The sequence below is a fragment of the Ursus americanus genome, chromosome 5 (assembly GCF_024610735.1).
Source record: "Ursus americanus isolate L20-20 chromosome 5, mUrsAme1.1.p, whole genome shotgun sequence".
Lineage (NCBI taxonomy): Eukaryota > Metazoa > Chordata > Mammalia > Carnivora > Ursidae > Ursus > Ursus americanus.
This window is the reverse complement of record NC_142131.1, coordinates 63,615,430-63,641,688: the sequence shown is the minus strand read 5'-3', so window position 1 is coordinate 63,641,688 and position 26,259 is coordinate 63,615,430. Positions and strand designations below refer to the sequence as shown.

The window sequence follows — 26,259 nt, the reverse complement described above, 5'->3', positions numbered from 1 at the left end:
GTCTTGAAGTAGCATCAGGAAAGGATGCTGAAGACCACAAGAGGCCTCACAGAGGTCATCGTGAACGAGCTGGGACAAACGAACTTATAAGAGGGGGAGGTATCGACGAGCGTGCCAACCTAGTAACTTACTATAGGAAATACACGTAGCTATCAAATACCCAGGCCCAGGTATTTCTTGATGAGCTCAGTCTCTCTCTGAACTAATCTATAGGACGGGTCAAATGGGTTTTGGTGAACAGAGACTCAGAGGAAAGGAAATAGTAAGAAGGTCTTAATGGCATGGAGCCTTATCAGGATTAATGTTTCAACAGCTGGCCAGCACCATGCCTGACACCGAAGGGGTGCTTCATAATTAGTACAAAGATAAAATGAATATGTGAATACTAACTACACTCTAAGGGAACTGCCTAACAGACGAGAAACTCATGTTGTGGATCAGAACACTTCTCACCGGGGCTGTGCTGCTGAACCATCCAGATTCTACCCCTCCAACTCCCGTTAAAGAATTTCCATGACTACTATTCTCATTTGAAAAACACATTCCCTTTTAGCCACATGTATACCATTAATTCAGCTTTCGTGAAATCCTAACCGTGCTTTGGTCTGAAAAGACAAACTGTCTTTAAAATGCGTGGTCTATGTCTATCTAATCCCATCTTTGATGAACTGATTTTACTGGCTTTACTCTCCAAAAAAAAAAAAAAAAAAAAGGAAGTGATTCCCTGCTACCTGAAGTTTCCCCTGATGTACAAAAACCATTATTTTCCCTATCTCAAGATTTATGTCTGATAAGAAATGTTAGTCATTTATATTCTGGGCTTCCTAATTACCAGTTCACGAAGACTTGGCAAAGTGAGCTCTTCAGTGGAAAAGCAACAACACATCAAGTGTAAATACAACACTTTCCACAACAGTTTTTCCGCAGTGACAGATAAATCTAATTCTGACAAATCAATTTCATTTTGAAATCCATAAAAGGCGCTTTCTAGTCATACAGTCTCCAGGTGAATCCTTTGGTTAGGTAACAACTTCCTAAAGTAGTTCTTTCAAAGGCTTAGGTGTCATAAATCAGATTATTTTATAGCAAGCAATTCCTGTCTTCTATTGCTTAACGATTTGTACCCCTGACCACTTTCCCTACGTAGATACCACAGCAAATATCTGTAAATGTCAGCCCTTCGTGGTAGCATCACACTCTTCAGAGTTTATAGGAATGCAGACCTTTATGGTATTAGGGTAGAAAATGACACAGAAGCAAGGCTCTCTGAAACAGGCTATTTCATGTGAGTTTACTTACAGACTGAAAAAATATCAGGCAGTTTTAGGCATTGGCACCTCAGTGGTCAAATACCAACAGCCAAGTAGAGTTGCTCTCTAATTGCCTCTATTATAAGCAACTGAAATACAAGGTTCAGATGCAGATTAAGACCTTTAAGAGGGTAAAAGATACTCTGATGTAGAGAGTGGCTTTTGTCGCTGGGCATTGGAACACTCTGACAGGAGCACATGCACTCTGTTTCATAGACCTCAAAAAGGACTGAAGCTAGATAAACAGGGAGCAGTTCACCGAAGCTGGGCTTCAAAGGCCATGTTTGTTCAGACTTCATTTGTTCTTTTTATTCCTTTGATGCATCTGTCTCTAGTGACGGAGACTCTTATTTTTTCAAGAAACTAAAGCACAAAAGGAAGCTGAAAAAGCTGCAAACTGATTTGGCAACAGCTAAGCAAGAGGCTGCCATCACAGTCCTGGAACTCAATGAGAAGATAAGGACTCTATGCGAAGGGAAGCCAGCCCCTAGAGGTCAGTATTACCATGTGACAGTCGCACACCGGCCCTCGGTCTTGTGTGAGGTATATAGTTTTATTGGCCACAGATCAAAAAGAGGGCCACAGCGCCAGGCAGCATCCTGGCCCAGCAGCATGCTGGCCTGGCCTGGCCTGACCTCCATTCCGCGTGAACAGCGGACATGACACAAATTACTGACTCCAGGCTGGGTTCACTTTCACTGCACGTAAGGTAGAGAATGAACAAGGGGTTCCTTGGAGGAAAAGTCTGTGAAGTTGAAGAGCTGGACTTAACAGATCTGATAAGTGTCTTTGCACAAAAGCTGGGTGGCAGTGAGGGAAGGGGAGCGTCTAAGAAAGACCTGAGGGATGAAGCTCTGGAATGGAGCAAGGAGAGGAGTTTGTCTTCAAGTGTAGACAGGCTTGTATGCTCGGGCAGGCACAGGGAAGTGAAAAAGTGAGTCTTTGAACCACCAACGAATGAATGGGCCAGAAACAAGCAGGGAAGGCTGGGTCAGGATGAAATCTGGGTGGTTCCAAAAAACTGTAATGGCCACTATGGTTTGGAGTTTTGAACAAGTCTTCTCTCAGGGACCAAAAACATGCATCGGGGGAGGAAAACCCCTCCGACTGTGGTCATCAGGAATGATACCAGTTAGCATTTAATAGTACGTGCCAGGCATTTTGCTGAGCATTTCACATGTATTTAATTCTCAGAATAACCTCTGAAGTAAGTACATTTATGGATTCCAGAAGAATAAGCGGAGGCTTAGGGATGTTGATTACTTTGCCCCAGGTTAGACAAGTGTGAGCAACACCCGGGCAGTGAGCCTCCAGCCAGCCACTTGCCCTACCCAGTGCGCCTGCGCACCTCCGACGCAGAAGGCTCTTCGTCTCTGCCCTCCGGCAGCGATATCCAGCCTCGTTCTGCCTGGGGAATCTCTTGGAGAACCGTGGTTCCCCGGATAAATGTCTTCCTCTTGTGTGTGGCACTCCTGTAAAGCCAGAAACATGCCATTATTCTTACTCTGGCTTCCTGTATTACTCATAAATAATTCTGGAAAAAGAGGAGGACCGTGGAAATAAATGGAGGAGGAGAAAGTAGGCAATGTGGTGGCTTCGGAAAGGGAGACACATCCAGCATCCTGGCCACGCGGTGAACCTTTAAAATGAGTTTGGTTTTAATTTTCTATTCTGAATAGCACTTTCCCAGGGTTGAAATGGCATGTAACACAGTCATCTTGAAACACATGCTAAAGGTCAGTTTGTTTTTCTCTTTCCGCAGAACATCATGATAGCTTACGAATTTGCTTTTACCACCATGAAAACTTAGAGAATAAAATCCATTCAAGGATCTAATCCATTTAAAGGTGTTTATTCTAGGGCATCATAGCCAGATTTCAAGTTAGTTGCATCACAAGAAGCTAATAATGATTGGACATCACATTGGAGAAAGTTCTCCAGTTCATCTGAGAGAAGCTTTCAACTTCTCAACTGTATTTTGAATCTAGTGAAAAAAGATCTTATTGCAAAGTATATAATTCTCATTGTTGACAAAAATATCGTTTGCTGTCTAATAATAGTTCTGTCCCTTTGATATTTTAGCAGGTCAAAATTAAAATAACACAGAGGTACCAGGACTCTTAATGGTTTGGGGGAGGGTAGAAAACATGAAATCCCACCTTTGTCCATTTTGTCTCTTTATTTCTGTTAAAAAAAAAAAAAAGCTAGCAGTACAGGAAAAAAATACAAAACCCTAATGTATTATGAGCAGATATAAATTTAAATAGACAGGTATTCCAAGGTCAATTATGGATGAAAACAGTGACTCCTTTTGGACCTATATGTTGTTTCTCTTATTTGGTGGAAAAATTGAGTCAGTGGACTGACTTAAATCAAATATTTGCACTTTTTTGCTCTCCCATCGCTCCCATGCTCCTCAACCTGAATTCAATAGCCCAAGAGAATGTCAAAGCACTTTTGGCCCCAGAGTCATATTAGCTTTCATTCTCAGAGACTTTGGTCACCTTGTCCTACCTCTTAATACACTTGAAAGTAAAGTCTGCAAAGATGTTGGTGACTTTAACACATAATGACCTCTATTTAGCCACACAACATTTAGGATTGACCCACCTCCCACACACATTCCTAGAGCGGAACAATACCCCTCCCCTAGTTATCTTGTGTCCTTTTATAAAATGTTTGTTTTCAGTTCTCAGACCTCTGTTTGCAAATGACAGATGTCCCAGTCATACATAATAGCTTAAGGAAAAAGGATAATTTATTGGCACAAGTGTAAACAAACTAAGAAAGGGCATGTCATTAGCCATATAGTCCAATGGATACAGAGTCTCAGATACCATCAGAACACTCTGTGTCTCTCATCTCTACTTCTCTCTTCATTGAGACTTCATTCTCTCAAGTAGGATGTCAGAAGAGACCAGAAATATGGTCATAAGCACCTATGGGCTGTTCTCATCTTTCCTCCAGAGAGAAAAGAAAGCATTTTTTCCACCAACTCCAGTTAGAAAAAGTACAATAAAGCACTCTGTCCTGGCTTGGGTTGCGTACCCATGCGAGGACATGAACCAGTCTGTGGCCAGGGGTGGGGAACTACGGTTGGACAAGCTTCAGTCATGTACCTGCCACTGGGTGGCGGGGTAGAGGGAAATCAGGGTGGAAAAGATAAATGTTCTGACTGGCAGCTCCCACCAGAAGCACAGGGCTGGATTGGAGAGAAGCACTTCCTTAAAGGAAGAGATAACCCATTACTAGAAAGGAAGAGTGAGGGACAAAACCAACATGTCCAAAACACTCTCAACTAATGATCAAGTTAAAATATAATATGTGTAATGAGTCACCCATCCATGAGTATTTGCACCTTTTAAATAGATTCTTCTTGATGAACAAAAGACCTTCATGATTCCAAGAAATAAATGTCCAGTGGTATAATTTCAGACCCCATTAAAATGGAGAGTGAACCACTTTGGGAAAGGAATTCCCTTCCAGCCTCCATCAGGTGACATCATGGTGCCTTATTGTAACAATTGAAATTGCAAGAGGGGAAAAAAAAAAAGTTTTTATTCTAAATGACATGTTACCTGGATTAACATAAAGCTACTTCTCTGTTATAGTTACAGATTGTTGCCTATAGTCCTAACAAGCAGATTAAGATATTTCCAAATAAATTAGAATATTTTTTACCCAAATGTGCATTTTTTTCCTTATTTGGTTCATTTTCTAAGTCAGTCTATATATATATTAGGTTGCTATTCAGCTCTTCTAATCAGAGGAATGTTGCAGAATATAGAAGTACCTTTAAGCATATTCACACTGATGAAGCAGTGAGCTACCAAACTTTTTCTTTTTACATAAAACACAGTAAACTACTTCACTGGCTATGTACTTAAATTACCTCCAAGGAAATAAATGATTTAAGTCAATGGAAAGTTTAACTGAAAAGAAAAACACCTTTATTATAAAACTGGCACAGCAGGAAACTTACTTACAGCCTGAGTGTTGTTTGTTGATTTTGCTTGGTGCAAATAATCACAGCCCAAGGCAGACTCCTTCCGTCATTTCCACAGCCGCACCTGAAGTGCTTATGGCTTTATTTACTAGCATAATTCAGTGAAATGCCTATTGTACCCCTTCAGAGTCACCTTTTGGTAAACCTTAGTATGCAGGAACCTAAGGTTAAATTTCAAAACCTATCTTTGCTTCTTTTGGCTTGAGAGGACAAAGTTACTTTGCAAAAGACATTCGTGACTAAGTCTTGTTGGTACATGAGCATTAGGTCACTTGCTATTAGGTCACTTGGTTTTACTCCTGTTAAGAAGATACTCTCGGTTAGTGCACGTACATCCCAGGGCGAGCTTATCCAGGACTCTGTCTGAGTAGAGACAGCCATTACTTTCAGGGAGGCATGGACAAAGATTGACACTTCAGTGATTTTTAGGGGCACAAGATGGTTTTTAAATACTACTGATTTTAAGAATTAGACTATTGCTGTTCTATATTGTTAAGAGAGAGAGAGAGACAGAGAGAGATTTATCTCCTTGTCAACATCCCAGAGCCAACTGTGATCAATATTTTCAAGAGTTTGTTTTATCAGGATGTCCACCCCAGGGACTCAGCCCTCTTTTTCTCTGTCTTCCTACAAACTTCCCCAGGATCAAAGCTCCTATTGCAGCTAAGTGTTAAAAACAAAAACAAAAACAACTGGGATTTGAGGGTGGTAAGAACATTCTGGAATTAAACAGTGACAGTGGTTGCACAACATTGTTAATATAGGAAAATGAATGAATTGTACACTTTAAGGTGGTTAACATGGTGTATTTTATGTTATGTGAATTTTATCTCAACTGGGGAAAAACGATCCTCATTAGGATGTAATGACTAACACCCTGTCAAGTTTAAGTGTATTTTAATGAGAGTGCTTTGGGCCCAAGTAAAATCTTGACTTGATAGAGCTCTAAGCATTTAGAGAGAGGTCATATTCCTTTTACTGGAGTAAGGCCAATCTTGTGTAGCTGTCCATTTGTGTCTAGGTTTTTTCAACAATGCCATCCTGTGCTCTTGACTTTCTCTCAGCCTAGCTCTTCGAAAGGCTGTTCTTCCTCAGACCAAGAACCAATTACTTGATCAATAGTTCTACATGCAACCATTCTTTCACCACTGAACAGATATTTATCTTACCAGAGTTTTCAAAGAAAGTATCAAGGAAGGCCCTGGGATCTGTTTCAAATGCTAGGACCTTATCAAAATGCACTGTTCACCACCCATTTTATCAGGCTGCATGGGCTTTGGTCTGATGGTTGGTCAAAGCGTAAACAGACAGCCTGTACTTCCCTACCACTGCCAAGGGTGTGACTGCCTTGGAAAGAAGGTGACAAGAACTTAGGAAAACAAAAAGTGGAGATTTCCTCCCTCAGACATACACATTATTATCCCAACATCTGCAGAAAAGGATTTTCTTTTAAGCACTCCTATTGAATCCTCAAATAACAGAAGCTATTCCAAGGTGGGATATTTTACATGTAGACCAATAAACACCAGTAATTAAAAACAGGGACAATGAGAGAATGTAGGAGTGGTAACTTCAATATGTGCTAAGTATAAGTTCCTCAGGAGTTTCAATATTTACCCCGTAGAAGTAGTTTATATTTATCTTTATAATCTCTAGGTCTTATTCAGGGATTGCCTGTCAATTTGTCTCTTCTTTAGTCCACCCAAGTCTTTCTGAAATAGAGCAGCTTCTTGAAATAGAACCCCATTGCCAAAGTCTGATTTCGGAAGTATCCTTCAAGGATAAGCAACTGTTCCAGGAGTCCCTGCAAAGCTTAGGGATGTAATTCATGAAGATCCCAAGAAATATTACTTATTCACTGTGTGCAAATTTAGGGCAATTCTAATTTTCAAAAGGACATTCTAGAAACCTCTAGGCCTGAAAATCACTCATGTGAAAACTAGGTGTTGCTCAGGACTTTGTGGGTTGCCAGTGACAAAAACCAAAATGAAACTAGTTTAAGCAGAAAAGAACGATAAAGCCTGAAACGCAGGGCTCCTGGACGGCTCATTTGGCTCCTCTTTGCTACTGGCCCTACTTGAGCGACTGCAGGCATGGATCAGGAAGGACAGCCTCGCTGCCTTGGTCTACAGTGAACATCTGCTTCTGCCTGCTCAGAACCACTTCCCTCTTTCTTCCGTAGCAGAAGCATGATTTTCTGTGGGGGAAGTGTTCCTCTCCCAGTCTCTGAAGTCCTATGGGATTGTTCATCACAATGTCCCTTCCCCCTTGACCCAAGGGAAGCCTTGTGACTAGCTATCTTACTCTCCTTCTAATTAACTCTTTTTTTTTTAAGTAGTCCACATTGGCTTATAATACTTGCAACCAAAGAACTTTAATTTATACCCAACTCCAGGGAACAGAACTTCTTTCTCATAGAATATATTCAGGATCTCACAGAAGGAATTTGATCGACCCTATTTGTATCACATTCTAACCCATGGATCAATCGCTGTGGCCAAGGCTGTGGGATGTTATCATAGACAACACCTGTGTCATGTGCGAGAGGTCAAGGACTGGGAAATGTAATCAGAAAAAAGAAAATGGGAAAACTTTCTGGACAGAAGACAAAAAATACCTCTCACTGTCCTCTTTAATCTACTTTAATGAAACCTTTTAAACTTGGAGAAGATACCCATGAGTTGAAAATCAGTTGTATCTTGTCAGGAAAGCACAAAATTTATCTACTTTCAATTTCAGACTGCACATTTAGGCCCTTCCTTTGCAAAAGGCCTGGAAATCTATTTATTTTGTAATTAACAAAGAGTAAGAAGATCCATTCTGAAATTTTTGGTAGGGGTCCAAAATTTGGACCTTTGCTAGCTATACCAGCTGTGGGAATTCAATGATCTCAAGGTCTCCTCCCTCCTTTGTTTGCAAGACTAATTTTGGAATTATAGTATTACCAGGAAATGCTGTCCCTTCCTTCTGTCCATCCCTTAGGAATTTTTTTTTTTTAAGTCTCCTGGCTTCTGGATCCAGAGAAGTTGGATAAAAGGGCAAGAACCAGCTAATGTCAAACAAGGCACATGGGAATTGGAGCTTGATCAATTTCAAAGATCTCCTACTTAACTTAGCCATGGAGACTGCTATGATCACCAGAAGAACATGTGATGTTTGGCAATGCTGTTAAACAACCCGGATTAGAGCTGAGAAGGCAGGCGATTTGCAGAGAAACAGTTGAACACTCCTTTGTCAAACATCAGCAGACGGACGTTTGTCAACATAAGATGAACTGGAGAATTTGGGGTTGCAAACAGTTGTCAGCCAGCTGGAACACCAGTGTAGCTTTTCCTGGTACAAACATCTCGGTGCCCAAATCGGAAAAGTGAATGACGTTCTCTCTTGCATTCCCCAGAAACCTCACTATTATTTCATTTAATGACTCCAAGTGTCCTGATAGGAGGTTCAAGTAGAGAATAGCTACGTTGGTCATATGAACAAATTTGGAGGAATGAGTGGATACTTTTGGGGGCTTGAGCTCATCAAATTGAGAAAGGATCACAGAACAAGATTCCACTGGACAAATGGGTGCTTTTTGTTTGAAGGCACAGGATTTATTTCTGGTAGTAGGATAGTATTAGATACATATTCTTGTGTATATATATATTAGATATATACCCCTATGCACATTGTGGTGGTCTATAAGAATATTTGTTTTTAAAGATACACTGCCTGGACCAGATTATCCTTCTATGCTTCTACATTCTCAATCAACTAAAGCCACAATTTGATGTTAGACAAAAAACACGTGATTAAGAAGAAATCAAGAGTGAATGTAAGAGGAACATTATTACTGATTTGTTTAATATGCAATTGGATCCAGGAGAAGTGTATTAATTATGCTGGCATAATAATCAGTGCCTGTAAGATAGGAAAACGTTCTTGCTCTTCTATAAATGCTTTCCTTAATCCCAGAAATTATAGCTGCTTTTCCAGTAAGACCTGGAAGTCCTGCCACACCAAGCTCTCATCTCCACCTACGCCCACTGTTAAAACATCTGCTCTACAGAGATGGTCTAGACATGGTCCAAGGGCCCATTTTTTCATTGGCTATCCCTAGTGTGTAAGGAAAGAGCTCTGTTCCCATTCTAGGGGATTTTGACTAGCACTTGGCTGGCAAAGGTGGGAAGAGCCCTCAGTCACAAACTGATCTTGAATTCTTATAAATTGATGAATTATAATTCCAAAAGGTGAAATTTCTGAGGCCATGGAAATAAAGGGATACAAGACAGACGGTAGAGAGGAAAATGTATGTTTCATGAATGGACAAAAACAAGAATTATAAATTCTGAGTCCTCAAAGTCAGAAAAAGCATTTATAAGACTCAGGTCAATAGGATAAAACCTTCTTAGTTGTATAGAATCCTAACATTATCTTCACTCTTATAGTCCTAAATTTATAAGGTAATAGGTAATAAAATTTTTATCACGCTGAGGATATAAGAGGATTTTGACTTCAAGTAAAAGTCTCATCCTCTAAGCTGATCTCAATAGGTCAACAACCTATTTGATAAAAGAGTCCGCCACAACCAGATGCTATTCATTTTCATTTAAAGTTAAATATAATGTTAATCCACATATAAATTTTGCTTACTCTCTTTCAAAGATTACCTGGAGTTTTAAAAGGAGAACTCTTTTAAAATATAATTTTCATTTTGAAGTTTTAATATGTCACATATCTAGAGAAATCATATTACTAGAACTAAAAATCAAGATACTGACATAAGATCTAGCATATAAATTAACATTCATACTCAAAACCACTTGAAATCAGGAGGTGCGCCTGGGTGGCTCAGTCTGTTAAGTGTCTGCCTTCAGCTCAGGTCATGATCCTGGGGTCCTGGGATTGCCCCCACATTGCTTCGGGCTCCCTGCTCAGCGGGGAGTCTGCTTGTCCCTCTCCCTCTGCCATGCCTTCTCCCACTCACGCTCCTGTGCACTCTCTCTCTCAAATAAATAAATAAAATCTTAAAAAAAAAAAACTATTTGAAATCAGGACTGTGCTACAGAATCCCAGATATATTATCACTAAGAGTTTAAAAAGGATTTCATGAGATAGTGGAAATGCCACATTTATCTAATGGATTTTACTTGTGGACCTTAGCAGCTAAGAGTCCTGGGGTCTTAGAAGAGAAAGTGGAATGTAATTAACACCACAAATCCAGGAGAATGTCAGGAGACATTGAGGGAAACACAGAGCTGCCTACTCTTAAAGTAAGACTTAGGGCTTATCTTTCATTAATTATCTCATAAGAAAATATTAGAACCAGACCTTATATAATCCATCTATCTTAATGCTATAAACATTTCCAGATGCAACCGGCTGATCTTTTCTTTTTCATAATCATAACTTTTCCATATAAGTCCCAAGAGTCAGTAATTGAATTTGAGAAAAGATGTCCTTCTTTTGAAGTTGCTTTTGATCTAAAGCAAAAGGGAAGTAATTTATTTAGCAGAAGCTGTGGGCTCTAAACAACGATGTATATGTGGGAATATTGGCAAGCGAAATAAAGTACCTTAATTTATTTGTCAATAAAGCAGTACCAAGATGCTAAGAATTCAGTTCAGAATAAATTCTTAAGGAAGTGGAAACTGATTTGAGGTTTTCTTTTTTCCTTCCCCATGAGTACACGCTGATGAACACTCTTATTTATGTTATATAAAAAGGCTTTGGTCCTTTGAAAACATTCCCAAAGAAAAGTGATAGATCTACAGTCTTTTATTGCCTCAATTACATCAGCTTTCCTTTGGGCTAATTTAAAGTAATAAATACTCTTACCCTTTCTTAATGACTGGTTTCACATGTGTATTTCTATTTTGGTGGATTTTATTTATATTATTCCTGGAGTTATTACATGCATCCATTATATTAAACACTATTTGGTGCTTACGAAAGTTAAACAAGAGTAAAAAAGATCTTGATTGAACTTCAAATCACAAGAGGGAAGAAAACATAATAAAAAGATTATGCCAGAGAAATAAAATCTACATGAAATGAGCAAAATTCAAACCTAATTGAAATACGACATCCATATGCAACTACTAGGAATTTTCCCCCAAAGTACCATTCTGCTTGGTACCTGAAGGCTTTGCATTAGCCACTTCCTCCTTCTAAGATGCCATAACCTTTTCTCTCTCAATCCCTACCCTTGCCCCCTTTGTCTTCTGATCCTTTTTCAGAATCTCTTTTGCAACTATTTCCACCACCACCATCTCCCCACCCACACCCTAGCCTTCCCATGAGTTATGTAACCAATAAATCTTGTGTACACCAAAGTCATAACATCTCTTACAAGCTTATTCTTTCTTTTATTACCAATAGAGTGGAGGTTTCTTAAAGAGAAACAAGTGATGGTGTCTTATTTTTCTTTGTATCCACAGCCTAGCGCAGTGCCTGATGCTTGAAGGTCATGAAGTGTTGGATGAATGGATACTGAATAAAACTTACTGGGTCCTGGTGTTCTATTGCTTAATATGTTTATGAATTGCTAGGTGATGGAATGAGTTTGCTTATTAAATTAAAAATTCGAAACCAACCCACGTGGCAGATTTACCAGGGAACAAATTATATTTTCAGATTGCCAGTGATACCCATGGAGCTGCTAGCACAGCTCCCAGCTCCCAGGTTGAAGTAGATGATCAAATCCTGGGTTTGAGTTGAACTACTACTGATTCTGCTGCACTGTATCATAACAAGTTGATTCTGACCTATCTCCAACTGTGTTATTTTGTGACTTTTCACTTTACTATTTCAACTATTACCAATATCATGTACATATATTTAGATGGCTTAAAATTTGACACTCATGGTTCAAGTCAGAGGTTTGTCATTACATTGGCCAATCCTGTAAAACTGAACTGACCATTAGTTCCCAAATCCTTTATATCTACTCTTAAAACTGGCTGGTCTCCCTGACCTACTTAGCACTTTGGACCAGTACCAGCAGTCTTGTGTTGGCCATAGCCTATGCCTTGAGCCACGCTAACCCTGCTCATCGTGCATACCAATTTCTGAACTCCTCCTGACGTACTCTGGTTTGTCACTGGTCAACAATTTTATGAAGATTTATTTGGTTTCAATACTCCAGGTGACATCTTGTGTTCTCACTCATTTAGTGACTGAGCAATATAGCCCTCGATGTATATCTGCTTCCAGACATTTATTTAGATAATATCCAGGCAGATTCCAGACAGATATTTAGGTAATATCCTGCCTAATCCTAGCCCAGACATTAGGATTCTCTCCCCTGTGGCCTGATGCTCCCATCAAGTTGGTCTGGTTCCCATAGATACCAAGATCTCTTAGAAATTTAACCTTCAGCGGTCTGGCTCAAGTCAACTGTGGCTACTTCCATTTAAATCATGATTATCTAATCCCTGGTTCTTCACAAATGGTCTTGTTTCTTTTTCCAACCATCTCAGTGCTTTATATTAAAGGAAGATAAATTATGCAGAAGTAGAGTTTGGGTAATATCATTTTCATAGTCAGAAATATTTCAACGGCTTCCCATTGACTGTGAAATAAAATTCATTTTTTTTAGCCAACACTCAGAGCCCTCTATAAACTGGCCTCACCTTATCTTTCTAGACTTATTTCTTAAAACTTCCTTTTACACACTCATATTCCCTCTTTCCATCCCTTGCAGGACAAAACCTCTATCTCTGTTCTTTACTTCTGCCAACAAAGTAACAAAACCTGCCTGATTGGTTTTACTTTGCATGATTACAGACCTCAGATGAGCATTTAACTTTGCCCAGCCAAACAGCTGAGATTTTTTTCCAGAAGGCTGCTTCTCACTCTCCAAGACAACTATTCTCTAACCTCTTATCTCTTCTCAAACTTCACTCCCCTCCTCCACACTTACACCTAGCTGATGACCTCACCTATAATTCACTGAGAATATACAGGCCGTCAAATGGGGACTCTCTCATCTTTCCACTGCCAAATCAAAATTCTTGCTTCATATTGTCACATGTGTTCTCCTGATTGCTTTTTGTTATCAGTGGAAAAAGTGTTCCTCCTCCTGTTCAGGGTTCTATCCTCCTACTAGTGCTCCTGATCCCGTGGTTCTCACCTTCCTATGTATGTCACTTATTTACCCTACTTCACACTTGCATCACATACTCCTCTTTTCCAGCTCATTCCTATCTGCATAGGAACATGTTGGTATCTCACATCTCTGCAAAAACTTTCTCCGATTTCTCATCACTCAGTACCTTTTTCCTACTCTTATTCTAAGCTAAACAACTCCACACAGTCTTCACTTTCTCACGTCCTTCCAATTTACTGTTTAATCCATTGGTCTTAGTCTCTCCACCCCATTTAGATGATGGTGTTCCACTGAAAGTGCTCTAATCAAGGTCCCCAACAATCTTCATGATGCCTGACCCAGTGTAAACCTCGCTATGTTCACCTTACTTGAATTTATAGTGTTGTACAACACAAATGACCACTCCTTCCTTGACACATTTCCATTCTAGGCCTATGTCAAACCACAGAGTCCTGGTTTTTCTTCTTCCTTATTAGTTACTTCTTTGTCTAATTTGTTGAATTCTACTTTATAGAATCTCTAAATATCTTCAAGACCTAGTTCAAGGATGCTTCTTCCTCTGAATCTTCAATTTTTCCCTGAATTATTTCGTTCATTCTCATGGCCTTAAATATCACTAATAGCCTAATAATTCTTATGTTTGTATCTCGGGTCCATCTTTTGCTCTTTGACTCCAGATTCATACATTTGCTAGTGAACTTTATGTTTCCTCTCGTTTATCTAACTTTCCAACTTAATTGTGCTTCAAACATGGTTTTTCCTATCTTCTCCCATCTTAGGTGATGGCATCACCACCTACCCAATTGCTCAATCAAAATACATTGGTAAGAAGAAAAGCTACAGATTGAGATCACTGCAATAAATAAGTAGAGCTCTATGATATACAGTAAAGGTTGGGATAGAAGGGAAGAACACGTTGATGAGGTAGGTCAGCAAAAAATTCTTTAAGAAGGAGAGGACATTTCAGCTGAAACATGAGTTATAAGAAAGAGTCAAGCAAGCTGAGAGGCAGAGAAAAGCACATTCCAAAAGGAAATACCAAGGTTTTATTATTATTATTATTATATTCAATTAGCCAAGACATAGTACATCATTAGTTTTTGATGTAGTGTTCAATGATTCAATAGTTGCATGTAACACCTAGTGCTCATCACCACATGTGCCCTCCTTAATACCCTCCTTTCTGTAACCCTCAGTTTGTTTCCCTGAGTCCAGAGTCTCTCATGGTTTGTCCCCATCTCTGATTTCTTCCCATTCAGTTTTCCCTTCCTTACCCTGTGGTCCTCCATGCTATTCCTTATGTTCCACATATGAGTGAAACCATATGATAATTGTCTTTCTGTGCTTGACTTATTTCACTTAGCATAATCCCCTCCAGTTCCATCCATGTTGATGCAAATGGTGGCTATTCATCCTTTCTGATGGAAATAGCAAGTTTTAAAACTGTTTCAGAAAAACAGTTTTGTATTTTTTTCATAATAGTAACAAGTCTAATATCCCTAGAGAGAAGTAAATGAGGGGAAAGTAACAGGATGAGTGTGTAAAAATAGGCAGAGACTAGATCAAATCTGAGTATTTCAGTAGTCCAGATGAGAGGTAGTGGTGGCTGGGACCAAAGAAGTAGAATTGAAGAGAACGGATTTTAGGTAACTTTTTTTAAAAAGTTTTGATTTTGGTGTAATACACATAAAATATTTGTCATCTTTACTATTGGTAGGTGCACAACTCAGGAGCATTTAATACACTCACAATGGTGTATAACCATTACTACTATAGAGATTCAAAACTTTTTCATTACCTCCAACAAAAATTCTCTTCTTGTTACACAATAACTTGCCCTTCCTTCTAGCCCTTGGTAATCTCTACTTTCTGTTTCTAGGACTTTGTCCATTACAGGTACTTCCTATAAGTGGAATCACACAATATTTATCCCTCTGTGTCTGGCTTATTTCACTAAGCATAATGTTTTCAAGGTCAAACCACGTCATAGGAAACATTAAAACGGCATTCCTTTTTATGGCTGAGTAATAGTCCATTGTAAGTATATGCCACATGTTTTATCTAAAATTGGTTTGATCTTTACTTTGGAAACAGAATTAGTGAGACGTGTTGAATTGGATATGGGTATGGAAATGAAGGTAACAAAGATGATTCCTAAGATTCTAACTTGTGAAAATAAGTTGGAGGAGATTAATTTAATGAATTGGGGAACACTTGGGAAAGACATTCCTTAATCCCAATCAAACTGAATTCATACTCTAGAGGATGGAGGAGGATTCCTGAAGGATGGGGCCTCCACTGAGTCTTAAATGAGAAATGTGAGTTAACCATGTAGAGAGAGAGATGCATGGGAAGAAGTTGGATACAGAAGAAAATTTAAAAAAAAAGAAAAGAAAAGAAAAGAAAAAGGACCAAGTGATGAAAGTCATGATGATTTTTGTTTTATTTCTTTTACCTGGAATATCTTTCCCTAATTCCTCATGTCCCCATCCAAAATTGTCCTGATCTTCAAGTCCCAGGTGAAATTCCAGCTTGTCAGGCCTCCTCAGGCACTTATGTTCTTTTAATAGCTTTTACCGTCTTTTGGCATATATAACAATTTGTGTCCATTTCTTACCTATTACACCATAAACCCTTTAAAGGAATTGTATTACACTGTTAGCATATTTATATTCTCTCACTGTACCCAGCACTGTTGCCTTTCATATAGAAAATGGTCAACACGTGTTGGGTTTTAGCAGAATATCATTATTAGGAATGGGAATAAAAAATGTTATGCCAGGGCATTTGGGGGGCTCGGTCAGTTAAGCATCCAGCTCTTGATTTCAGCTTAGGTCATGATCTCATGGTCCTGAGATCAGCCCAGCATCAGGCCCTATGCTGAGTGTGGAGCCTGCTTAGAATTCTTTCTCTCCCTTACCCTCTTCCCCTCCACCCCCAACTTGCACACACGCACGCTCTCTCTCTCTCTCCCGTTCTCTCTCTCTCAAAAAAAAAAAAAAAAAGATGTTATGCCAATCACTAAGCATAAGAACAAGCCAAGAGGCTATGAAGAATGGGTTTCAAAAATTATTATTTTAAGACTTTTAAGTTCTTTTTTCCCAAAGATTTATTTATTTGAGAGAAAGAGAGAGAGAGAGAGAGAGAGAGCACGTAAAGTGGGAGGGGGAGAGGGAGGGGCAAAGGGAAGGAGAGAGAGAGAGAATCTCAGGCAGACTCCCCACTGAGTGCAGAGCCTGACCCCAAGACCCCAAGATCACGACCTGAACCAAAACCAAGAGTCAGACACTTAATGGACTGAGCTACCCAGGTGCCCCAACTTAAATTCTTTATATCAGAATTAAGTTATACAATTATCTGATCTCATTACAGTTTTGGAGCCGTGGAGAAAGCCCCCAAGTTACAAAGTAAACATCATAGAACCTTGTTATCTCAAGAGAAAAGGTAGACAATCCTGAGATAATTAAGGGCCTGTGTTCTGCTGTTGTCATTGTTTAGTTTTGTTACCATGTAAATCTAATCATCAGAAAGATCAAATCCTGGATGCAACTAGCAGTAGAGAAAAGAACAGATGTAGTCATTTCTAACTTATATCAAAATTGATTTAGTATCTAAGTTTCTCACCTTAGGTAAGATGCAGCTTAGATTTCCAAAAGCCTTAGAATAATCTAGGTGAGATTAATATGTATTCCTTTTATAATTAGAAGTATTTTCAAGTACGTACATAGATTTCAGATACACTGGTGATATCCAGAGAAATTAATCTCCATCAATCTAACAGTTCACTTGGCAACTAGCAGTGGTTCTCTAAATCGCATTATCAGTCAAGTTATCAGTCCAGTTATCGTATCCAGTCTTATGAAGATGTAGCATTGTTTCACGTGATGTTCTAAAAGAACCTAGATAATTTTGGATTGAAAAAAAAACTTACAAATCTGTATGAGAATTGGTCAAATGTAAAGACTTAATAAAGATTTAAAAAAGAAAGTCAAGAGTCTGGTTAAATTTAAACCCATGGCTCAGGGTTAAGAAAAGAAACAGTAGAGAGTAGGTTTATGTGAAAATAAAAGAACAGAGAAAATAATGCTCTCCATTGTTCAGAGTGACAAAGAATTGGCAGGCATCCAAATACCATGGGAGACAAGATTAATACTAAGTATATCTGTCAACATCCTGTTTGAAAATCTTAGCCAGGATCAGAGGTATCTGAAAACATCCAAAGGGGGTTTCGCCTAAGAATGAGTCATATTCTCTGCAGCACAGAGCCCTAAAATATCAGTATAGGATGTTAGAAGTCAAACAGAACTTAGTGATCATCTTGTCCAACTCCCATGTTTTACAGATGAGAAAAATGGGGCCCAGAAAACCCTCTCTCCGCTCTGCAGAGCTGGGAGGCACTAGCAAGTAATGCACAGAATATGGACTTTAGAGCCATACAGAATTAGGTCTGGAACCCAGCTTAGTCACCAAGACAAGTCTCTTACTAACTCTGACCCTAATTTCCTCAGCTATAACATGGGAAGAACTATTCTGGAGAGTGGCTGTGAGATTAGAAATAAAGTGCACAAAGCATCTGGCACCTAGAGAATCAACAAATGCTTAGTCTTATTCTCCCCAACCCTGGGATTAGTGGCAGAACAAGGAAGCCCACCTCAATCCAAGTGTATCCTCAATATACCCTCAGAAATCCCCAGTCACACTTCCTCCCCCCAAAAAAGAATGAGTGTGGTAAGGGCAATATACCATTCTATAAATACTTAGGCTTTTAGTAATCTGGAAATATTTAATGAGTCACTACTGTATAAAATGCCAAAAGGAACTTCCAGATTTTTCCAGTTCTTAAATGTAGCAAAGGACAGTTGAACACAAGGGGGAGAAATCTAATACCCTGGTGCAAATATTCTAAATATTACTGAGGGAATCTTTCTGAACTGTATCTTTCACACATAAATGTGTGGAGATGGGGTGTCAATGTTGCATATATGGATGCCAAATTCGGTTTGTTTCTTTTTCAAGATTTATTTAGTTATTTTAGTGGGGGAGGGGCAGAGGAAGAGGGAAAGAGTGAGAATCCTAAGCAGACTCCACACTGAGTGAGCCTGACACAGGGCTTGATCCCATGACCCTGAGATTATGACCTGAGCTGAAATCAAGACTGGAACACTTAATCAAATGAGTCACTCAGGCACCCCAGATGCCAAACTAGGCTTTCTAACTATACAATGGATTTTTTTTTAATTCAACAAGATTGTGTTAGATTTACCTAATCTTTAAGACAGAAAAAAAAAATTCAAAACTTCAAAGACTGAATGAATTTATAGGGAGGTAAAGGAAGATTTCTGAAGACTTAATGATTTGCCAGAGTGAGACACAGCTAAAACGTTTATCTGTCCTAATTAGCTATCTCCATTGTGAGCGTACATAGTAACATGGAAATACAGGCCCTACCACTGACACAATAGACTTAATGAATCAGAGGCAATCTGATTGCTGAGACCTTTTCGTCCTATCTATTTCTAACCTACCTGTATAGACAGAGTCATTGGCCATGACATGTTCAATGAGGAGGGACAATTAAAGTTTCTATATCAGGCATCTGCTCCGTTGAATGCCCTCTTAAGCTCATCCTTTTAAAAATGAATATGAATCTTTTAAAATGAGGCAGGATTACATCTTTAAGGAAATACCCTATAACTAATTTCTGCTAGTTACCATTTAGATAGTCTCCATGTGCCTAGAGTTGCCAATATGGTAACTTAGATCTGGAGAGCTGAGAAAGGTAGGAGATATAAAGGATTTGATAACTAGAAAGGATCATAAGGAGACCTACAGGCTAAGTCTTGCTAACCAAAGTGTTCTAATTACTCCTTAAAGTATGGGCCTGTGCTGTATGTTAGATTATTTTGCATTAGTTTCAATCATTTAACAATTATGATATTTCACACTATAAGCAGGACTTTGCAGCTTCCCTGGAAAAGCAGGACACTGTGGCAATTCTGAGTCTGAATTCTTGCCTGCCAACTTTTAGTTAGAACTGAACAGTGTTGGCCCCCTTAAGTGCAGTGAGTTTGCTCCAATGGCCCCCTCTCCCATTGCTCCTGTTGGGTGTACCCAGGTCAGTCCCACTCACTGGCCTTAACTTCACAGCTCCAGATAGAGTCCAAACCATATCTGAGAGGTGAGAAAAACCAAAGCCCAGACAGATGATGCTAGCTCCAGGACCTAGTTCTCACAGACAACTATATATTTTCCCATTTTAGAAAGTCTTTGATGAGTATTAGAGTGTTGGTTACTTCCTAAGAGATCAAGTAAGCCCAAAAACACAATCCAGAGCAGTATCTATAAGGAATGAAAGGCCTAGGTAAAAAGAAATGGCACTGCAGCCAAAATATTACTGATTATAATCTTAGGTTACAAATATATTCTTAAAAGGAGGCCTAATTATTATGAGGATATTGGCTCATATATATATATATTTTTTTTTTAAATTTCTTTTTGTTTTTAAAATTTTTATTTATTTATTTCACAGAGAGAGAGACAGCCAGCGAGAGAGGGAACACAAGCAGGGGGAGTGGGAGAGGAAGAAGCAGGCTCCCAACAGAGGAGCCTGATGTAGGGCTCGATCCCAGGACTCTGGGATCACGCCCTGAGCCGAAGGCAGACGTTTAACGACTGAGCCACCCAGGCGCCCCTATTTTTTTAATTTCTAAACTGGCTTTATTTGCGTTTCAAATGTTAACATACACTAAGAGTCACATGGAGAATTAGTGGAATTTAAATTCCTAGGCCCTTTCTCGAGGAAGTCCTGACTTAGTAAATCTATGGTGAAATGTAGGAATTTGCATTTTTGATGAGTATCATAGGTGACTTATTATACTTACTTGTCATAGTAAGAGTTCACTTTCAGATACTCAGTTCTGATCTCAAGCTCCAGACCTTAAGCATGGGACTCTGTCCTCTTCGCTCAGAGAATGGAAGTTTAGCATGCAATCCCTGCATTTTTTCCCCTTCTTTTTCTGTATTCTCTGTGTTGTGTTTTATGAAAGAAAAATCCAAGAAAGATACAACTGACAGAGTATGAGGGATCTGAATGTAATTACCTAAATGCAATCGCTCAGTTGGAATGTTTTTTCCATGGTGACTAGGTTAATAATTACAGTATCTCCTACCCACTCTATGGACTCAGCTCCTCTTCCTAAAGAAAACTTCCTTTGAATTGGAAAAAATTCAACTCGAATTGAAAAAAAAAAAATGTCCTTTATGAACCAAGTCTACTATGAATTTTTAAATGTTTAGTGTAAAACATGGAGTCAACTTGTTTTGTGTTTCTTCCCTAAAATTTGTATCTTTTACAGGCGTTATATTTTGTCTTCTGGGCCTGTTAAACAGACTTTTAATATAACTAAACAAGCAAAAGAAGTATTGTTATACAGTAGTTCCCTCCCACGTGACCATCCTTTGATTCCACCTAGTTGAACTAGACCTCACATGCTGTATTACAGCAGGAGCTACTTAAGCTTATCTTATTTAAAGCAGTTTTAAAGAGAAAAATTCTATATTCAGCCTAAAAAAGGTAAAAAAAAAAAAAAGTGAGATAAAAAATTACGTTTCTTAGAGAGGAGAGGTTGCCCAAAAGGAATATAATATCTGTCTCCAATCAATCCATACTGAAAGTCTGCAGAAGTAATACCACATTACAGAAGATAAAAAGAAGGAAGAAAAATTTCATAGAAACAGAGCTGAATTCCCAGTAGGTAGTTCTGAATGAATAAGTTCAGGTTCTCAGGTTATAAGTGCAAACAATAAAGCAATTCTTGATGTAAAAGCAGGCATATCTAATCAGGCCTCTTTTATAAGAAGAGGTAAGGCCTTGGAGGATTTTTAATATCATTTAATGGAAACCAGCCTTATGCATATATGGAATAATATGGTTTTAAGAAAAAGGGCATATATAATGTTTTCTCTTCTCAGTTTTTCTCCTAAGAATTAACTTTAGAGAATTTTCTCATTCCTTTGTTATCTTTCAAAATTTTGCATTAGAATAGATGTTTTACTTTAGGAAATCCCTTTAAAAAATTACTTGAAAATGTGAAGATATTTAAGAGTCTTTCCGCTTCTAATGTGTTTAACTTCAAAAGTAACTTTTATAATACTAAAACATAGGTTAATGTGCTTCAGACGTAAGTAACTGACATGATGCTATCCAGTAATTTAGCCCCTCTGTGATATTACAGGAGAAGTTTAAGGTACTGCGTAGTTGAACAGTAATGGTTTTTAAAAGAGCTAAAAAAAAAAAAAATTAACTTCAGCTTTTTCATTAACATAGAAACTAAGCAACTGGATAGCTTTAAAACATGCTAAAGAATATTTTAATGGTCTGAAAGAATTCCTAATAGGGTCCAAATATTAGTTAATAGAGAAGGAGAGTTAGTTACTAGATTCAGAGTTCTCTATGGAATAGAGGGCTTGTTTACAGGTGCAGTAATTTAAGAAAAGAAAAGAAAAAAATATGCCCTTCTTTAGGCAAAAGTAGCCCTGTTTTGCACGAATGGTGAAGTGGGGGAAAGAAGGGACAAGTAGGATAGACGGGGAGGAGATGGGCATTAACACAGCACAGCAAGCAGGAAGGGTGTATGGATCCCATGAAATACCCAGGATATGGAAGGAGCAGCCTTACAGGGGAGCCTGTTTCCAGATGTGCATCTTCAGCACGTCCTACCAGCTGACAGGCTTGGAGTGGGGGAGAGGGAAGGGGTAGAAGGATGGAGGCCACTGGTGGCCAAAAAGTTTCCAAGGTAAATTGTAGCAATTCAGTACTTAGGACAGAATTATGGTTTCTTTTTTTTTTTTTTTTTTAAGATTTTTATTTATTTATTTGACAGAGACAGCCAGCGAGAGAGGGAACACAAGCAGGGGGAGTGGGAGAGGAAGAAGCAGGCTCTTAGTGGAGGAACCTGATGTGGGGCTCGATCCCATAACGCCGGGATCACGCCCTGAGCTGAAGGCAGACGCTTAACCGCTGTGCCACCCAGGCGCCCCAGAATTATGGTTTCTAAACAAGACTTGGGGCTCTGGGGCACGTGGGTCACAACAGAGGAGGACAGACTTGCTCTGTGAGCAGAGGTCCCTGACCTCAGTTTTGCCTTCTCTGTGGCGCCTGCTCCGAATTCCAGGGCAGTGATAACATCCAGAGAGTGGGTTTCTTAGAGTCAACTAGCTTTTTAGGAAGAAAATAAAAATTTAATAAATGACTCATGAGTCACGGATGTGTCCTGAAATTGAGTTCCAAATGTTATAGAATGCTGATAATTTTAAACTCCAGATTAAAAGTTAGAATTATGTCTTTATTTTTCTGTTCTGCATTTTTTTTTTTAGAGGCTAGAGGTGGGATAGGGAAGACTTATTTCCAATAAAACAAAAGATGGTTTAAGACAGGTTTAAAGAGGGCTAAAAAGCAATCATTCTAAAAAGACATTTGCCTGGGGAGGAAAGATGTACAAGACAAGCAGTGGAAAGATACAGACACCCAGAAACAGAGACACAGGCCCTGTTTGGAGGCTGCTGACCACCTCCACCAGCTCACACAACGTTTGCGGAAGAGGAAATATTCAGAGAGAGTTTCTGGAACAAAAGGGGGCTACCTTAGTCATAAAGCTCCAATGTCAGCAAGCAGAAGGCCTGCTTCTGAATTTACAAGGCAAATATACAGCTTTTCAAATGCCAGCCATAAATATGAAAGGTGGCTAGACATGCCCTCCCACCAAAGATAAATAAATAAATAAGAAAAAGGATCAATGAGAAAAAGACCTCAGCTACTGTACATCCAAACCTGGTCACCCAGCAGAGACTCTGCAAATTCAGAGCTCATTTGTGAGCTTGCAAATAGCTCCGCTTGAGGATTTGGCCCTGATCATAATCTTGCAGGACCAGATTCACTGTGTGCAGTGTTTTCAAAAATATAGTAAGTTCTCAAAAGTACCTGCATGTTTATCTTTGAATATTCACCCAAATATAATAGATGTGTGTATGTTTCAAAGGAAATGCAATGGGCATAATAAGGAGGAGTGGGCTCTAAATTCCATGTGGGATGGCAGGTGGTTAAACTCAGTCAAGTTCATGTTTCCACTGATGCTCAAGTAGTAGCTTCAGATCCCCAGAGAAAAGTGTCCAGCCAGATTCAAAAAGCACCTGCATTCACAGGTGTTTAGTTGAAGTTTATCCATTATTTGTTAGAGACATTTTTTTAAAGATTTTATTTATTTATTTGACAGAGAGACATCCAGCGAGAAAGGGAACACAAACAGGGGGAGTGGGAGAGGAAGAAGCAGGCTCCCAGCGGAGGAGCCTGATGCGGGGCTTGATCCCAGGACCCTGGGATCATGCCCAAGCTGAAGGCAGACGCTTAATGACTGAGCCACCCAGGCCCCCCTGTTAGAGACATTTTAACGTGTGTCTTGAATAACTAATTCTCAGGAGAGAGAACAGAAAATGAAAAATAGGGATCTGGATCCCAGCTCTGCTAATCCTAGTAATTTGGCTGTGCCTCAGTTTCCTCATTGTTCTAAAACTGGAATAGCGTTGTAAGAGTTTGTTGGAAAAAAGCATATAGAAACATTCACGCTACTTCCTTTTCCTGGAGGTGTCTCTTCCCCTTAGAGATGCCACACCTATAAAGCAGTGTTGCTTATTTCAGCCTATCCTAAACGCAGACGTGCAGGTAAAGTGGAATTATGTTCATTCTACTAGTTACAAGAGAGGCACTAAGGCTGGTCCACTTTCAAGGGGAGGGAAATTAGACTCTACCTCTTGATAGGGGGTAGCCAGTCCACATTTCAGAAGAGTACGTGAAGCGGGATATAGTGCTGCGGCCATGTTTGGCAAATACGGTCGGCCACACGTGGCTGGCTGCATGACCCAAATTTGAAGGTTGAAAGCCAAGTATAGCCTGCTGGTATTTTCTTTGTAACAAATTCCAATTACTCCTCAGGCAGATAAATACTTAGAGTGGAGGAGTACAAAGGATTTTGGATACAGGAAGACAAAAGAGAAAAGCACATTAAATATTGTAAAACATTCTCACAAGTGCACCTAAGACTCAGATAAGTTGATCAGGATCCTGAGCCTCGACCTCGTGGACATAACTGTTGGGCCTCCTACAGGCTTAGCTACCAAGTAAGAGAAGCTGAGCAAACTCTTTTATTTAATTGGGTTTTCTTTCAAATTATTTTTTATTAAAGCAGTATACGGTATAAAAGAGGATACTGCTGTGTGGATCAAGTCTTACTAAATAGCTGGTGTCTCTTCTGCAAAAGGACTGATTTGAGAAAAAAACTTCTGGATTCAGGATAATTCCCAGACAACATATAATTTGGTTAAAAATATGTGTAAGTCTTATATAGGTTATTTTTTAAGCAGAAATATAAATTCATCTAAACAATGAGACATGATTGTCATCGATTTTATTTCACACAATAAAACCGAGCATCTACTTGGAGCAAACAAAAAATACACATTCCTTGCTTTCATGAAGCTTATGTAGTGCAACTCATTCCATATTGTTTCACTGAAATATTCCTCAAGAAATTAAACTGTTTTGTTAAATTATAGCATTGCTAGGTAATGGCATGAAAAATCACTCCATTCCTGGGGTGCCTGGGTGGCTCAGTCGATTAAGCATCTGCCTTCAGCTCAGGTCATGATCCCAGGGTCCTGGGATAGAGCCCCACAGCTGGCTCCCTACGCAGCGGGGAGTCTGCTTCTCCCTCTGGCCCTCCCCCCACTGCTCCTGCTCTTTCTCTCTCCCAAATAAATAAATAAAATCTTTTTTAAAAAATCGCTCCATTCCAAATGGCAAAAACTGTCAGTCGTTGCAAAAACGGAAATGGCATGAGCAATCATCAGTAATTCACAGTTCTTCTGGATAGACTTAGGCCAAAGGAGGAGGGCCTAGGAGGCTGGTGCCAAACCTGTGTCTCATTTGCATTTTTATGAATGATTAGTAAAAGTTTTTGCTGATGAGAAAAATATATAGGTGAGGTGCCAGACATCTTATAAAACTATATTCATGTCCCTACTGAATTCGATTGGTTAGAAAAGTAAACAAATATAAACAGTCTGGAAATCAATAGAGAAATCAGAGACATTAGTTTAGATATGAAAAGCAAACACAACTAAAAATAAAACCAAAAATAATTACATGATGGGAGGATTGACAGAAGAGAAGGAGGTTGTTTTTACACCAGCTTTGAAAGAAGCCTAAGGGAAGCCAAGAATCTTCCTCACGCTCCAAATCAGGCCTTTTTCACCTTTTGTCTATCCCTGTTACACACAATTTCGATAGTTCATCTCAAACCCCACCACCCTGAAGTGACTGCAACATTCCAATCATATTTTAACTTGGTCCCTCCTTGACCTATACTCCCGATCATACGCTTCCTATTTTGACCTGTGATTGTGCTCTATTCTCTATCATTTCCTAATTGTCATATTTGTAAGCTGTGTCAAACCAACCCCAGTGCCCCAAGTAAGCAGTCTTCCTACAGGACTAGTCAGTCAATCACAGAGAGTCTGAGGAGCAGTGAGCAACCTTGTTTTCTCAACATGGAAATGTGCCAAGTAGAATGAGGTACAGATGAGAGTATTAGGGTAATAAACAGGATGAAATGTATGAACTTTCTTCAAGGTATTCTTTTTGTAAAGGCCCTTGGAGCACATTCCTGCACCAAGGAAAAGTCACATGTGGGCAATACTAACCAGGCACCATCTCCAGCCTTAGTCCAACAAAAATAAATAAAACTCAACTTTTCCTGACCTCCCTGCCCACACACATCTTACTTAGGGAGTTGGAGGCC

The 26,259-nt window shown here is 39.3% G+C and overlaps 1 protein-coding gene and 1 long non-coding RNA gene across 2 annotated transcripts in view; one reads left to right on the top strand and one right to left on the bottom strand.

The window, feature by feature from the left end:
• Positions 1-26,259, bottom strand: part of LOC148110133 (uncharacterized) — a 172,541-nt gene that overhangs the window by 48,558 nt on the left and 97,724 nt on the right. The window lies entirely within an intron of this gene.
• CCDC192 (coiled-coil domain containing 192) overlaps positions 1-26,259 on the top strand; it is a 193,605-nt gene that overhangs the window by 132,018 nt on the left and 35,328 nt on the right. Inside the window, 1 exon segment of the mRNA XM_087862334.1 lies at positions 1,671-1,803. Within this exon segment, the coding sequence (XP_087718460.1) occupies positions 1,671-1,803 (133 nt within the window).